This window comes from Nicotiana tomentosiformis, chromosome 2, assembly GCF_000390325.3.
Source record: "Nicotiana tomentosiformis chromosome 2, ASM39032v3, whole genome shotgun sequence".
NCBI classification, from domain to species: domain Eukaryota; kingdom Viridiplantae; phylum Streptophyta; class Magnoliopsida; order Solanales; family Solanaceae; genus Nicotiana; species Nicotiana tomentosiformis.
The window spans coordinates 18132783-18149373 of NC_090813.1; the positions used below are offsets into that span (position 1 = coordinate 18132783).

The 16591-nt window shown below is 34.9% G+C and overlaps 1 protein-coding gene and 1 non-coding gene across 3 annotated transcripts; both read right to left on the minus strand.

Moving 5' to 3' along the window:
- Positions 1-751: 751 nt before the first annotated feature.
- On the minus strand, positions 752-907 carry LOC117281028 (U1 spliceosomal RNA). Its single transcript, XR_004511619.1, has one exon. It is a non-coding gene; the product is annotated as a U1 spliceosomal RNA (small nuclear RNA).
- A 4056-nt stretch (positions 908-4963) lies between these two features.
- On the minus strand, positions 4964-8810 carry LOC104114312 (splicing factor U2af small subunit B-like). 2 transcript variants are annotated; one of them, XM_009624719.3, is made up of 6 exons: positions 8467-8810; positions 7609-7695; positions 7451-7532; positions 6655-6781; positions 5978-6531; positions 4964-5251 (listed from the first exon to the last, which is right to left on the minus strand). In XM_009624719.3, the coding sequence occupies exons 1-5, from the start codon at positions 8701-8703 to the stop codon at positions 6021-6023; spliced, it is 1044 nt and encodes a 347-aa protein (XP_009623014.1). In that variant the 5' UTR covers positions 8704-8810; the 3' UTR covers positions 4964-5251; positions 5978-6020. The 2 variants fall into 2 exon arrangements, with proteins under 2 accessions (XP_009623014.1, XP_009623016.1); XM_009624721.4 differs by having other exon boundaries at positions 4964-5297.
- Positions 8811-16591: the final 7781 nt, after the last annotated feature.

A 16591-nucleotide genomic window follows, 5' to 3' on the forward strand; every position in this document is an offset into this window, starting at 1 on the left:
CTTCAATCTAATAAAAATAGTTTTATCACTTTATTGCTATAATGAGTAAATCAATGACCATACATGAAATTAATGTCTCAATATTGTCTAATCCACTTAATTTTATATGACCGTTTTGATGTTTTACTAGCAAAAAACCATAATATTCGTACAGATCTCGAACTCATTACTCTTCCTCAAAAGTCTAAATTTATTAAAGGTCGAGTTTGAGGGTACTTTGGTAACATATCTTGAAATATGTGACAAAACAGTCTCAATATTTTCCCTTTTCTCATTACTTACTGCAAAGAAAACAAATAAAATTTTGTGGTAATCAGACAAGTTCTGTAAAAGTGGAATCTGTTTCAGTATTATCAAGAGACGAGGTACTCTATTCAATGAAAGTGGTGACGTATTGGCATGGTTCAGACTAGGCGCACCATACGTTTAGTTTGAAAATGAAGTGAGTATTTAGCATAAATTGAAAAGTACATTTTAAAAGATAATTTGGTTCCATCCTATCGATTCATATGTTTAACTGATTTAATTTAGTAATGTTTAATATGTTGACAAAGATTACAGCTTACATGCCTGAATACGAAGATATTACACGATGATTAATGGGAATGAATTAAATAGAGAAACACAATATTAAGACCGCAGAATTCTTCAGTTTGAATGGACAATGAGTAATGAGAGTTTCATGTTGTTCCCCTCAATCTTTTTTTAACAAATAAACCAATTTGGGTCAACTTTTTGGACTAAAATTTGGGTAGGGGCTGCACGAACGCAAGCCTCACTGTCACAAATTACGACGTAGGCTCGACCACTTGAATCGACCTTAGACAGACACCTCTCCAAAGTGCAGTGGAGGTCACCAACCTAGGCAGGCCTTTTTGATCGCCCGTTGACCAGTCCAGGTAAGTATGTTTCCACGTTAGCCAAGTCCATCTTTAATACCAGCGTATTGCTCCATTTTTGCTCTGTGTTTGCGATATGGGACGGAATTGGTATTTCAATTGCTGGGGACCTATTTATTGAGCAAATAGGAATGTTCCTTCCCTATATTTGGAATGGTAAAAAATTAAAGTAAGGGGTAATAGTTAGCTTGGAAGTTTCATAAGAAACACTTTCATATATACTCCCTCCGTTCACTTTTACTTGGCAGGTATATTTAAAATAGATTTTAATTTTTACTTGTCACATTACGCATATTAAGAGAAGATAATTTTTTTTTCTGTTATACCCATAGTATTTATTACTCATTTCAAATCATTTTCTCAAATCCAATAAAATATGCATCAATTAATATGGGTATCATGGTGAATTATGCATTTCATTTATTATTTCTTAAGGGGCGTGAAAAGTCAAAACGTGAGTAAAAATAAACAGAGGGAGTATATTTTAGCAATTAAGGGCATGTGTTAGAAAGCCACCATGTAATTGGATTTGGGTGTAATTGAGTGTAATTGTACAATTTTGACATGTTTGTCTAACCAAGTAATTACCTGGTTAGCATGTAATTTGGTGTAATTGAGGGGATATAATTATACTCTGCAATTCTCGGGAGGAGTTACGAATTGCTGGTAATTACATGGTGTAATTACCGGGTTATTTTTTAATCTCTTTTATTTTCTTTTTATTTCTATTCTTTTTTTCTTTTTAATTTCTTTTAACTTTTTAAATTCATTTTTTTTTTCAAAACTTATTATTTTTTTTCATTTTTTTTCTTCTTATTTCTCAACCTTTACTTCGCGTGGTTCCACAAAATTTCTCATATTTTGTTTCTTTCTTAATTATTTTTCTTTATTTTTTTATTACATTTAACTATGTTATTATTCTAATTTTTCTAAAAACTTATACCTAGTAATCTTAGAAAGAATAAGTCATCTACGAACTTGACTTATAATTAGTGATGACATTAATGAGTCATGTCATTATTGGATGAGGTTATATGCAAACTTAACTATGTTAAAATAATAGATTACTTTTTAATATTCAAATAATATTCTCATTTTCCATCCTTTATTTTTTGTGATTCCATGTAGTTGCTCATATTTTTATTTTTTTATTTTCTTCGTGTAGCATGATTGTGTTATTATTCTAGTTTTGAAGCTACTTCTCCTAATATTAGAAATAATGAATCATTAATAAACTTAGCATATAATGAGTGATGTCATTAAAGTAGAATCTCATTATTGAATGAAGTTATTGAATTATGTTTTTCTTTTCTTTTGAATTATATTTACATAAATTATGTTGAAACTTATTTTGTGTTGTGTTGTAATTTTACATAAGAGTATTATTTTTTTCGGATTTTGTATTTATGTTATATTTTCCCTTTCATTTTATTTACTTTAGTAGTATTCACTTATTAATTTAGACTGCGTGTCATATATTTTTTAGTTAAAATTGATAGATTATTTTTTCGTAAAATATTTGAGTAATGTTATGACATTATATTTATAATTACTAATCATTTTATCAAGCATGCAGTCCATTATGTTCTTACAAAATATGTACTTTTAATTTTTACAATTGATTAAAGTAAAATATTATTAATTTGAAAAATATATATGAATTATTTTTATAATATTAGTTACAAATATATGATTAGTAATTAATATATTTTTAAAAAATAATATCTATCTTAAAATCAAATTTAATATTATTTATAAAGGCATATATTTGTTAAATCTTAACTTTTAATTATTTGATAATTAATTTTATATTTATATAATTTAATCTAACTGTGTAATTACACTTGTGCAACCAAACAGTACACTTGTAAGTAATTACATTATAACAAACAAACAGGTTGTCGTAATTACAATATTATGTAATTACTAGGTTGTGTAATTACTACCCTAGTAATTACACCAATTCCAATTATCTAGTGGCTTTCTAAACATACCCTAACTTTTTGTAACTTGTTTAATCATACCAGTTTTCATTTGATAATTGTTTGAGTTTTTTCATTTCCAAAATCTCTCGAGTTCATGTGTGGGGAACAATTTGGTGGGAACTTTATCTAATTAGTATTTCTTATTCAGTCTTGTGGACTAGTATATATAGTTGTCAAATGAAACCAGTGAGCAACTTCATACAGGTTTTTGGTTCCAATTCACCTTCATCCTCCCTTGAAGAATTTGTCTTTCAATATTACGCATGAAATTTCCGGTTTGTTCGGGATTAGGACAGCTCGGTGCACAAAGCATCCCGTATTCACGCAGGGCTAGGAAAGAGCCGCATCTGGTATTAGGTAGACAATCAACCCTAATGCAAGCATTGGTGACTGATTCCACGGCTCGAACCCGTCACTTATAGGTCACACGAGTTTGTTCAGGATTAAGGCAACCCAGTGCACAAAACATCACGTATTCACGCAGGGTCAGGGAAAGATCGCATCCCCAGGGGTGTTATATAGACAATCTACCCTAACGCAAGCATTAGTGGCTGCTTCCACGACTCGAACCTGTCACCTATAGGTCACACGGGTTTGTTCAGGATTGTTTAAAAAAAAACATCTTAAATATAAAATCACGATTTCCAAGAGTAAATTTCAGGAAGGAGACAGAGGGAGGCAGACATTGTTTTACTCTCCTTTAACGACTTGTGCACCTTAACAACTGTGCGCAACATGAAACGGAATGTATTTTAGCTTCTTTGAAGTTTTAGTGATTAAACCTGCTGAAAGTACTGAATACAAAAGTAGCTAATTGAATCTTCTCATTCTAACTTCCACATCAAATTGGTCTTAACTATTGGTCTTTAATTTCAATATTAAGAAAGGTTTAAACCATCAAAAAGTCTTTCCAGAAGAAAGGTGCTGGAATTATAGGAGACCTACAGTTAAAATATATTTTGAACTAGGTCGCTTGTTCTGTAGGCGACCTACAGTTGAAACAATATTGTAAAGCAGAACGCTTGTTCTAAGTTCCAATCTGAGTTTTAGCTATTTATTTGTCAAAGAAAGCACTTTCAGAATTATTTAGCAATTAACTTCTCATAACTAGCTAATTCGTACCAAGTTTCATTTGATAATTGTTCTAGAGTTGGTTCATTTCAATAATTTCAATGGTGCGGAGAATAATTTGAGAGGAACTTTAATTAATTATTTCCTATTCAGTCTTATGAACTGGAATACAGTTTTCAAACGAAACTATTGAACGATTTTACACAGGTTTTTGGGTTCCAATCCACTTTCATCCCCCGTTGAAGAATCTATTTCAATATTACAAGCATTAAACTTTCAGTCTGTTGAGGGATCTTAAACCTAAAATCTTTTTCAAGAATAACAGACATTGTTTAATCCTGTGATGAAATTTCAAGATAGCCACATACTCCTTTTAAGAGTTATACACCTTAATAACAACTGAGTGCAAAATGAAAAGAAAGTATTATATTGTCTTCAGGACTTGGAAGCTTTAACAACTTAGAGCAATTGGAAAATAAGGTTGGAGCATGTTCCATCTCATATATACACATATCCACACCTCCACAAGAATTGGTCAAAACTCAAACTAAGAGATTAATTAACACTTGGCAGATTAGGATTCTCAGATTGAACTTCCACAGGACAGAAGATTGCACAATAACTACTTTTTATTAAAGGGTGACTTGACCAATACACCCAAGTCAAGCTTTCTAATATTCCTGCTAAACTACTATACAGATCCAACTCCCAACATTTAATTCTTTTCCCACACCATGATTTTGAAAGGGCTAGAAAATCAACAAACTCATGCATTCATGGCTTGTGCCTCCATATCATGAAGCTCAAGCATATATTCACACCAATGCATAATTACTTTGGAGACCCATAATACGAAAGAGAAGATGCGGCAACCATTTTGACTACAGGATATATATATATATATATATATATATATATATATATATATATATATATATATATATATATAGGGGCACAACAATGCAGTGAAAGGAACTGCAAAAGAAGTATACACTGCAGGCTAGCAACTGCCAAATAAATATCAAGCTCTCTTCAGCAAAGCTGTTCAACAGAAACCTCCATTCCACTTAAAGTAACACAAGCAAACACTGAAATGAACTCAATCCAACATGTGACAGACAAGTACAGTTATACACAGCACAATTGTCTTCAAGGATAAAAACCTGTAATGCCTAACAAATGGTAAAACCCCAAAATGGAAACTAGAACTTCATAGGTCCATGGACTCTATTCCTTCACTTCCCACCATCCCTAGCATGTGAAAAGTCCAGTGGACTCGTCTGCAGCAGAGAAAACCTGTATACAAGTACCATTGTAAGCTGCAAAGCAGGAACCTTTTAACCTGCAAAAACTTGGAATGCATAAGATTAATCTTCTAAGAATGACAAACTCTAACAGTATCCTGGAAAGAGAGAAGCCTCGATACTGTAGGCAATTAACAAAGCTAAGATCGGCTTATAATTATAGAAGGGATAAATTTTCAACTCACAATCATCCTATAAAATGCTTCATCTTTATTTCAGGAAGAGTAAACCTAGGAGGAAAGGGAAAACCATTTGACCATAGGACCTAAAGCTAAAAAAACCATTTTATCTATTTCGATAAGGAAAACAGTCATTTACCAATTAACATGTGATATTTTACTGCTGTTTGGGGTTACCTAAATTAGAAAAATAGTAGTCAGCAAGAGACAGGAAGAAAAAGACACTGGAAGATTAACATGAGATTTTGATCATTGCAAGCTTCACTGTACGAGCAACTGATGCATCAGAGTCGGGAAAATGGCAATGTTCCTAAGTAGGCCTCTCTATGATCCCTCCTAAACAAAGTCCTGTCCTTTTAAACATGGTAAAAAGAAGACAATAGAAGGGTTATGCTTTTTTCAAAATCACAGCACAGTGGACCTGTACTCCACCCTGCACAGTGGAAAATGGACAGTGAGCTATACTGCTGCAATGTGCCACTATGACTGAAAGACATTCAGGTGAAAGGAACAAAAACATAAATGGCAATGCCACTAACCAGAGTAACACTACTATCAGTAGCCATAACTTCCATTTGCTACCTACTGCTGCTTCGGGTAATCGTCATCAAACTGTTCTCCATAGTGATCACCACCATCACTCTTGCCATTATCAGTGTCAAAATTATTGTATTTAGCAGATTCTACCTCTTCTTTTTCCCTATTCCATTGCTCAATCTTTGCCCTCCTCTCAGCACTGCCATCCCTGTCTTCCCTACGCATACTACTGCCATGATTCCTCCCAGATCCCGCCTCTTCCCTTTCCCTGTTCCATTGCTCAATCTTTGCTCTTCTCTCCTCACTTCCTTCCCTAATTGGGCTTCTATTTCTCCTACCCCCGGGACTTCTGCTGTGTCCACTCCTTCGTCCAGGACTTCTGCTCCTAGGTCTCCTCCCTCTATCATTGTAGCGGTGATCACCTCCTCCACCTCCTCTTCTACCAAAACCACGGCCTCCAGGCGGACGCTCATCATAATTGCGATGACCACGTGGGCTTCGGCTTCTACTGTGGCTGCGTCTGCGCCTGCTCTTAAATAAGTGCTTTCGCAGCTCCCTTCAACAAAAAACAAATGCATCAGCCACCAAATACCAAGACTAGCAAGGTCAAAGGCAGAGAGTTGTGGATGTCTCTGTGTGTGTGTGAGAGAGAGAGAGAGAGAGATGGCGAGATACTAACCTGCTTATCTTTTTCAGATGCATGAAGTTGCAATAGCCACCTCGGTTACATACATTTTCCTCATACTGCCTACAAGTGGCTTCCCGAAAATCAGTCACTGGGGAGAAGTCGACAATGATTGGACGTCCTGAATTTCCAATTTTCATGATGGTCAGTCGTAGAGTACGAGGTTTCAGTCCCAAAAAAATTAGATTATATAACATAAGAATATTATTTGTTCCCTTCCTTAGTAAATAATAGCATCAGCTTTGAAATAAACCATGCTCCCTGACAAATTCAAATATTACAACGTCCAAACCATAGAATTCCTCCAATACTTTTTGAGAATATCATCATTTGGATTATAGATGATCTAAAGCCTAAAATATATGTGCACGCCATCTTTTCTCACTCTGCGAGTCTGACTACTTGCTAAAACCCACTATAACCATGTGCAATCAACATAAAAGTATTATTCTAATCTCTTCAGAAATTGAAGGCAATGAGGGAACAACAGCAATAACTATAAAAAGTTGAGTATCAACCGGGGTATCTGTCCAGTAGAGATACTACTAAAATAATTTATCTGTACCACAGTATGGATCAACTGCGTAGCACTTTGTATTATTCATTTTCAGGAATGAACTTGAGATAAAAATAACCAAAAACCACCGATATTGATCTGACATAGGATACACACTGATTTCCTCAAATTATTTTCCACGTAAACAACAAAAGTCCACCTGAAAAACCATACCAGTACTAACCGCTAATGCAATAAAAAAACACATCATCAACCAAAATGAGTAGAACTAGCCTGCGTAAAATCTTCCGGTAAGATTCTGAAGAGCACTTGCAGCATGATCTTCCTCTCTGAACTGGACATAAACGTTACCAACCTACAATAAGATCACTCAGGTGGTCAGATGAAAGAAAATCACAATAGCGAAGTTCACGTCAGCAAAGTGGACGTACCATATGGTCAGCTAAATTGTCGCAGATGTTAAGGTTTTCAATCTCTCCATATTTGCTAAGCTCTTCAAACAAATCTTCATAGAAGTCCTGCACATTCAATGGTGATCACAAATATCTCATACCCACCATTATTCAACTCTTAATGTTTAGTGTCAAATCTTAAGAAGTTGAACAAATTTCTGAACTTAAAGGACCACTATCCTCCAAACATGCAACCCCCCTCCACCAAGCTTCCAATCTAAAACTAAAGCAACCTTACTTATTAATCAGAAAGTATAGGTTATAACAACAAATCCACACAATATGTTATATATTTAGCGATACATGGTCATGCAAAAAAAAAAAAGATAATGGAGAAAAGCCAATAGGACACTTTTATCACGACAGATAACAGTTAGACAACCCATCCATCATTAAATTATGCATCAATACGTACACAACCAGTAAGACACTGTATCATACACACATTAAGCGTCCACACACTAAATATATATTTATTTTTCTTAAGCATTCACCTGCTACAGTCCACAAGTACAGGTTTTGCATCCACCTGCCCACCAAGGACAGCAGATGGGCCGGCTCAAACCTCGTTAGATTCCCATGTATAACAAGATAGATCCATGTGGACACACACACAGAGAGATATCTAACAACACAATCACTGCGCCTCAGTCCCAAACAAGTTGAGGTCAACCATATGAATCCTCAATTCTCCATTTAAGCTCAATTCATATCGTACACGTGTATATGACCATAAAAAATAAAATAAAACAAATAATTATGCATCCGTACATACACAACCAGTAAGACACCGTATAACACACACACACACACAAAGATATACATAGAGAGAGATACCTCGAAGTGGCGCTGGATCTGGCGAGGGTCAAGGGGCTGACCTTGAGGGTCAACACCAGGGGTAATCATATCAGGGCGCTGGTACATATTAGACAGCACTAAGGTAGGGCTGATGCTAGGCTTTGTGTGAAGCCTCGAGCAGCGGTCACCATGCCGACACGCACCGATCTTAAAGTAGAAAGGGCAATTCACTCTATCTTTTTCAGTACCGAATATAGAAGCCAAGTGCTCCGCCATGGTGAATTACAAAACTCTTTTGCTTTCGTCTTCTCCTCCACCACCGCCCTTTTCTCTCTTCCTGTTTTTGGATTTGGTGAAAGCTAGGGTTTCTGATTTCGGCTCTTTTCTTATGTGGATTTGGGATACAATGGTATATTTGTAATTATCCCAAAAGCACATTTCCTTGTTGCAATAATTATTACTTGTTAGAACCAGATATTGTGAGTTCGAGTAATCCCAAGAGCAAGGCGGCGAGTTCATGGAGGGAGGGAGCCGAGAGTCTATCGAAAACAGTCTTTCTAACTCAGGGTAGGGGTAAGATATGTGTACATACTAACTTCTCACATCTCACTAATGGTATTATATTGGATTATTGTTGTTGTTATTTTTTTATAATAAAAGACTTTTAAGTAATTAAAAATAGGATTGTGCTTAATTTGGTAAATACCGAATCACCATACCGAATCTGAAAATTTTTGTATTTGATATGGTATTTGGTTAAGTTTTTAAAAAAAAATTAATATTGGGTATGGTATTAAGGTTGGATTGCTTGCATCATGGCCTGCAATCATCAATCAAATTTTGATAAAGGCAATTGTCATTAGTATATATGTTAGGTTAAATCTTGACAATCAGTTTCGATGTAGTAATGTTTTTTAAGGCGAGTTTGACTCCATGGAGTAGAGCCATTGCTTTCATATACACATTAGTAGCATGTTGTATCCCCATATTTAATCCAATATTATAGAATAAAACATGCATGGTTAGTGCATTCCTATGACAATTTCAGCCAGAAAGTTTTTGCATTGATACATTCAAAGAAAATGTAATTGATGTCTTCCACGTCCGCATTACAGAAATAGCAGTTGGGGTTGGCTGAACATTTTAATTTTATTTGGGACCTTAAGTCTCCAAATCCGACCAAAACGGTCATCTTGGCCATTATTGTGTTCCAGATTAGAGTCAATTAAACAGTAGACAGTTTTTGCACTGAATATCCCATTACTTGTGAAGTTCCATATTAGCTTGTCTTCGGCATTGATAGTATATGGGATGGAGATGGATTGGATAATATTGGATATGGCCTTAGGAATGGGGTATTGTACAACATTGGAGTCTAACTCCCCCATTGGAATACATGAAATTAATTTTCAAAGCCATTTGATTGTCCTGCCATGGGGCGTGAAAAATGGAGCTTAGTGTTGCATGTTGGGGATCTAGTTATCAGATAAGAAATTAATTATATCTCCTTTATAGACTACCCGTCTAGAAGCTTTTATGCATATCCTCCAGCCCTCTTGAATGCGTTGCCATGTCTTAGTTTTGGCTTTAGCCTTGCTCTGTCTACCACTATAGTATTTCTCCATTAAGACCCTAGCCCAAATTGTGTCAGTGTTGTGGTACAATCTCCAGACTAGGCCGATGATACTAGCCTTGTTCATCATCTGAGCTTGTTATAAGCCAAGTCCTCCCATATTCTTTGGCTTAGTAACAATATCTCATTTAACCATGTGCAGTTTATTTTTCATGCAGTGGTGCCCCAAAGAAAGTTCCTTTGTATTCTGTCTATTTGATTAGCTATATGGGATGACAACTTTATGTATTGCATCACATGGCTGAGGATACTTCCCAAGCTTGCTTTTGCCAAGGTTGTACGGCCAACAATGTTTAAAAACTTAGTTTTTCAAGCGGTCAACTTTTTGTTCATGTTGTCTATGATAAATTGAAAATTCTTGTTTGTAGGCCTTTTGTGGAATATGGGGAAGCCCAGGTACTTGCCAAACTCTGTGCTTTTTCTAATTCCTAACATGGAGTTACAAAGGTTGGCCCAGTCATCCTTATAGTTGGCAGAGAAGATAACTTTAGATATCAGAAAGTTGACCTCCTTACCTAAAGCAAAATTGAAGTCCTCAAGGAAAGCCAAGATAGTTTCATAATTTTTCCTATTGGATCTAGCAAACAGGGTAAGGTCATCTGCAAAGAATATGTGAGAAACTTTAGGGTCACCCCTGCTGATGTTGATGGGGTACCAATCCCTCCTAAGAACAACATGTTCAATGGACCTAGAAAGCCTCTCCATACAGATTATGAAGAGATAAAGAGAAACGGTTCTCTCTGCATGGTCCCTGTAATAGGGAAAAAATACTTGGTTTAGTTCCCATTGACCAGTATAGAGATAGAGCTGGAAGAGATACAAGAAAGGATCAACTTGATCAGATTAGTTAGGAAGTTGAAGAACAATAGGGAATCCCTAAGGAAGGACCACTCAAGTGTGTCAAAGGCTACTAGGTAAATCTTTAGGATCATATTGGTATTTTTTCCTCATTTTTTGAACATGGGTGATGTACTCTTGGACAATAATAGCATTGTCAGCATCTCTTCTATTTGAGAGGAAACTAGCATGTGTGGGGCCAATGATATTGTAAAGGAAATACTTGATCCTTTTTACTATGATCTTTTTGACTAGCTTGTACATTGTGTTGCATAGCCTAATTGGTCTAAAGTTCTTTAGCATTGTTGCATTTGGTCACTTTGGAAGTAGGCACAAGTAAATTTTGCTTATTTCAGAGGCAAGGTGGATGTGGAGAAGACCCATTGGCACAAGTTGTTGACCTGTCTAGAAAGTATGTATCAGTATTTCTGGTAGAAAAGAGGATGGAGTCCATCAGGACCTGGTGCTTTAAGTGGTTTGAAAGAATCAATGGCCTTCTTGATTTCAGATAGCCTAAGGGGGAGGTTCATAGATGCTATGTCACTGTTGGATAGAACAAGAGGTGTATCAACATTATAAGGGGTTTGCCAAATGGAAGAAATATGAGATGTGGTAAAGAGATTATTGAAATAGCTCAAGATGGTGTCTTTTATGTGCTGAGATTCCTGAATTTGGTTACCTACTTCATCTTTTAAACAAAGAATCTTGTTCCCCCTTCTTCTATTAAGAGTGGTTATGTGAAAAAACCTAGTATTGGCATCACCATCATATAGCCAGTTAATTCTTGATTTAGCTTCCAAAAGTCCTCTTCATTCTTGAGGATAGCTGAGAATTCAGTTTGGAGGTTGGTTTCTAACTCATGGAGGAATCTACTGAAAGGGTAAGCATTAGACTTTTAGATGCCATTAAGTCTAGCAAGAATGTATTTTTTTTTCCTATGGAAAATGTTCCCAAACACTTGCCTATTCAAGTTAGTCACTTTATGTTTGAACACATTAGTGGACCCTAGGAGGTCATTAGTTGGTTGGAAGCTCTCATGCACAATCAACGGGAATTGAGGATGGCTCCACATTGACTCAAACCTAAAGAGTATCATATGATAACTATGTTATTTACTAATAATGTTAAGGAGGAGAGGGTAGTGGTCATAGTAAGTTATAGGCAAACGGGTGACAGTAGATTCAAGAAACATTTCAATCCAGTCATATGTAGCAAAACACCTATCTAGTCTCTCAAGAATGAGGTTGAAGCTTAACTTTATTCAAGGACAAGGATGAAACTTTGGAATCTCAAAGAGGGCCTTTAACAAGATCTTAAGCTAAAAAGTTACAAAACAAGGTCACTAGACTTTAGGAGCGAACAAAGAAGTTGTTAGCTGGGAGGAAGAGCTCAAGAATAAAGGATGTGATTTATCTAGGTGTTATAATTATTTTATGGCCCAAATTCATGTCCAAGAAGAGGTGGATTAGATCCCAAGAAACATCCTCTAGAGAAGGTACAAATCATGCCATTGTTGGACCTATTTGGCACCTAAAATGTGTCCAAACTTTCAGCCCAAGAAGTATTACATAAAGCCACGTTTTTATAACATAAAAATGAGTTACATGATGTCCAACAAGGTTACAATAGGCGTGCTATAATTTGAGTGCAAGTTGGTGCTAAGTTGCCTTCAAGATTTTCAAGATTTCCAAATCTTATCCAAGATTGTACTTGGACTTTCAGGATCCTATCCTAGATTGGTTTTAACTTATTTTAATATATTTTGGTACTAGATTTATTGTTTTCCTAGGTAGTTAAGGTTATGTTTTTCTTTTCTTAAGATTCTTGGAGTTACTTTTCAAGATTGACTTGGTTTTTATTTACTAGTATTTTCCTTTTCCTAAGGTAGTTGGACTTGTTGTCCAAAGTAGTTTAGGACTTTGTTTCTTTGCTTTTTTGGCTTTAATTTTGTGACCCCCTCTTACCTATATAAAGGGGTGCCTTAATAGTTTTTAGACTTAGATTATTATAATCAATAAAAATTGTGAGATTTTTCTTGCACTCTTGTGTATGGCTACTCTTGGATTTATTCTTCAGCCTTCACGACTCAACTTAAGGTAGTAAGATAAATTCTTCGAAATCTTAGATCACTTCTAGGTATTCAAGAAAGGTGATAATTTTAGGCTTATTGTTATTCTTGTTATTCTAAAGGGTCAGGTTTCACAATCTATCTCTTATTTTTAATTTTCTATCAAAGGCGATTAGTTATTCGTTAGCTAATTGTTGTTGTTAGGATTCAACTTCAAGAATAGACTTCTCGAATTCAAGAAATTCTTTTTGAATTCAATCTACCTTTAATTTTTGTCTTCTTTTTTGGTTTCTTTATTTTCTTTTAGTTTCCGCACATTTCTTAATTTTTTTTAAATAGTTTTTGGACCCCCTATCGTGTTGTTATCAAGTGGTATAAGAGCATAAGCTAATCAAGATTTTAATCTTGATACTCTTGGGAGGTTCTTGAGCAAACAAAAAATTAAAAAAAAATGAAAAAAGGGAAGAAAAAATCAGCCTAAAAGGAACAGTGTTATTTCTCATTATTATTTCAAAATTCAAGTATTACCTAGTTTCCAAGTCAAGAAAGGAAACAAGAAGAGGGGATCCTAGTTCTTGAAGATTAAGGTTTGGTCCTTCACTTTTATTTATTTTTTCTAACTCTGGATTCTTATCACTAAGGGTTGTGACTAAGGTTTATTAATAAATCTAAAGATTAACGACCAACAGTTGCTTGAGTGGAAAAAAGCAAGAGAAGTGAGAGCATTAGAGGAAAAAAACCAAATTTGTGAGAGACATATTGCTTTTAATCTTTTTCTCAAGATGTCTCAAACATGTAGTTATGAAGAAATGAGGTGAGCCATGACTCAACAAATTGAAAAGTCGAGCTTACAGTATGCCGAATGGAAGGAAGAGGATGGTAAAGTCATTTTTCAAACTAGAGCTAAATTGCTATCTAAGATTTGTGCCCTTAGAATTGACAAAGGGTTTGGCTATAACTCAATTAGCACTTATGTTGTTGAGAAATTGAACTTACCTTGTGGAGCATATTGAACCATACATGTTGAAAGGAGTAAAGGTAGAGAAAAGAGTGTTATTGTCATTCTTTATTGGAAGGTATGAGGATGTGATCTGGTATGATTTTATTCCCATGAATAATTATCATATCTTGTTGGGAAGCCATAATATATCTATAAAAGAGTTTCATATAGCATGAAAAAAGATTAGATACTCTTTTGAGTTTAACGGGAAGAAACTCATTTTTGGGCCTTTGACTCCCTCACAAATTTGTGAAGATGAAAAGATTGTTAAAGAGAATATGAAAAACTATGAGAGAGAAACGAAAAGAGAGAAGGCCACGAGATAGAAAAAGGTCGTGAGGTAGAGAGAGAGAGAGAGAGAGAGAGAGAGAGAGAGAGAGAGAGAGAGAGAGAGAGAGAGAGAGAGAGAGAGAGAAGAAGGTTTGAGTGAAGAAAAGGGAGAAAACCTTGGTGAGAGAAAGGAGGCTAAGAGTGAGAAAAAAGTTAGTCTTTTGATAAAAGCCATATAGAGTGTACAAGAAAAGATTTTCTTTGCTTTCTAACGTATTAACTCTTTCTTGTTTTAGTTCTTGTGATTTTATGCATCCACTTGTTGAAAGACCTTTTAAAAGGGGATGTGAGGCGTAAGAGATTGTGGCAAAGGATCTAATTAGATTCCAACATGAATTTAGCAAAATCAATTCTTGTTGGATGGTGGAAGATAAAAGGTTAGTTAAATTTTTTGTTATTAAACCTTTTTACTATTTTGATTCTTTTTTCAGGTTTATGACATGGAGTACCCTAAATCCATTATTAAGTTAAAACCATTGCATAAAAGAATACAAGGTGATGATGTTTTATTGGTAAATAAGTGCAAGTATGGCATGTATAATTGGTTTATTCGAATTCTTGGGCTTTTTAGAACACCTAAGGTGTTTTTGGAGGTAGTGATGTATACTCTTATTTCTTATATTGGTGACTTTATTATTTTTGTTGATGATGATATTTTGATGCATATTAAGTCATTAACTGTAATATCTAAGTTCAAGTGTAAGAGTAATTTTCTTCCTTTTAAAATTGAGTATGACATAGATGATTATGAATTCCAACTTAGTAGAAAAAGGCATGAAATTTATGAGAAGAGGCTTGCGAATGATTTAAATATTTCTTCTTCTCTCATTCAAGTGTCTAGTGAGCTTTCACGTGATATATTGCTAGAATATGATTTTTGTTGTGTGATGAGGAGTTATTCTTCAAGTCATGTTGATTGTGAGCTTGTAAAAGTGTTTGCTACTAGTAAAGAGGATATGCATGATTATTGTGACGCTTGTGATCAAGTACTCTTTCATGAACCTATCTATGACTCTTTTTGTGACAATTTGAGCAATTATTTAGAATTCATTGATGTTGCAAATATTGTTGGGTAAACTTATAATCATGAGCTTGAATATATTAAACATTTTATTTTGGAATTTATGGGTTCTTCTGACCTTCTTGAGAATTTATGTGCCTCTTTGAATAGCTTACACGTAGAAGAATCCAAGGGATTTGTAATTGTAGATACTTGGATATATCCTAAAAGTATCTTATTTAATATATGTGGTAGAGATACTTATATTAAATGGATGAGTGGTCAATCTTTTATCATTTCTTTATCATGCATATTTTTGGACTACCTTATTGACGAGTTCGAATTGAATGTTTCATTGCATAGTGCATCCGAGAGAGGTTTTTATTGAACTAATCTAAGTAGGAATAAATTTTATTGGGATGATGATGTCCATATTTTTTATAAGGGAGTATTTACACCTATAAGGCTTAATTGGGTTAAGTGGACACATTGTCACTATCTTGTTTTATTCTAATCATTTTTTCAGATTAGTGGATGCCCTTTACTAGTGCTGTCTTCTTTTTCTTGCAAGGTCAAAATTCGAGGACAAATGTTCTTTAAGAAGAGGAGAATGATAGCATCCTAGGAAGCTCAACTCTATTCAAGGACAATGATGAAGCTTTGGAATCTCAAAGAGGGCCTTTAATAAGATCTCAAACTAAAAAGTTGTAAAACAATGTCACTGGACTTCAGGAGCGAACAAAAAGTTGTTAGTTGGGAGGAAGAGCTCAAGGATAAAGGATATGAGTTATCTAGGTGTTATAGAATTTACAGAGTAAATAAAGGTATCTGCACGAACCACAATAATAAACAATCTGAAATAACCCTCAAAACCCGGTGTCACAAGTACATGAGTATTTTTCTAGGAAGTATAACAACAATGCAATATCTGTCCAGAATAAAAATAAGACAAGAAGATATAAATAACTCTGATGGAGACTCTACAGGCTGCAGTTTGTTACACAAAATACAACCCACAATAAAGTTCCCGCAATAGTCGCGCCTCTACGCCTAAAAGACCATCACACATATATGTACTTGCACAAAAAGTGCAGCAGGTGTAGCATGAGTACGTAAATCAATGCGTACCCAGTAAGTATCAAGTCTAACCTCGAAAAAGTAGTGACGAGAGGTCGACATCAACACTTACTAAAGGTCCAATAAAGCACTATAATAAAAGCGTAAGCATATATGAAGTGCACATCAATAGAGGGGTAAATATGTAAGGTTTATATTCTTCCAATTATTTCTTTTAAA

Coding starts and splice junctions, on each gene's coding strand:
- LOC104114312 (XM_009624719.3), bottom strand. CDS start 8,703: ATGGCGGAGCACTTGGCTTCTATATTCGGTACTGAAAAAGATAGAGTG. Junction 7,533..7,608: donor ACAATTTAGCTGACCATATG/GTACGTCCACTT, acceptor ATCTTATTGTAG/GTTGGTAACGTTTATGTCCA. Junction 6,532..6,654: donor CATCTGAAAAAGATAAGCAG/GTTAGTATCTCG, acceptor TTTTTGTTGAAG/GGAGCTGCGAAAGCACTTAT.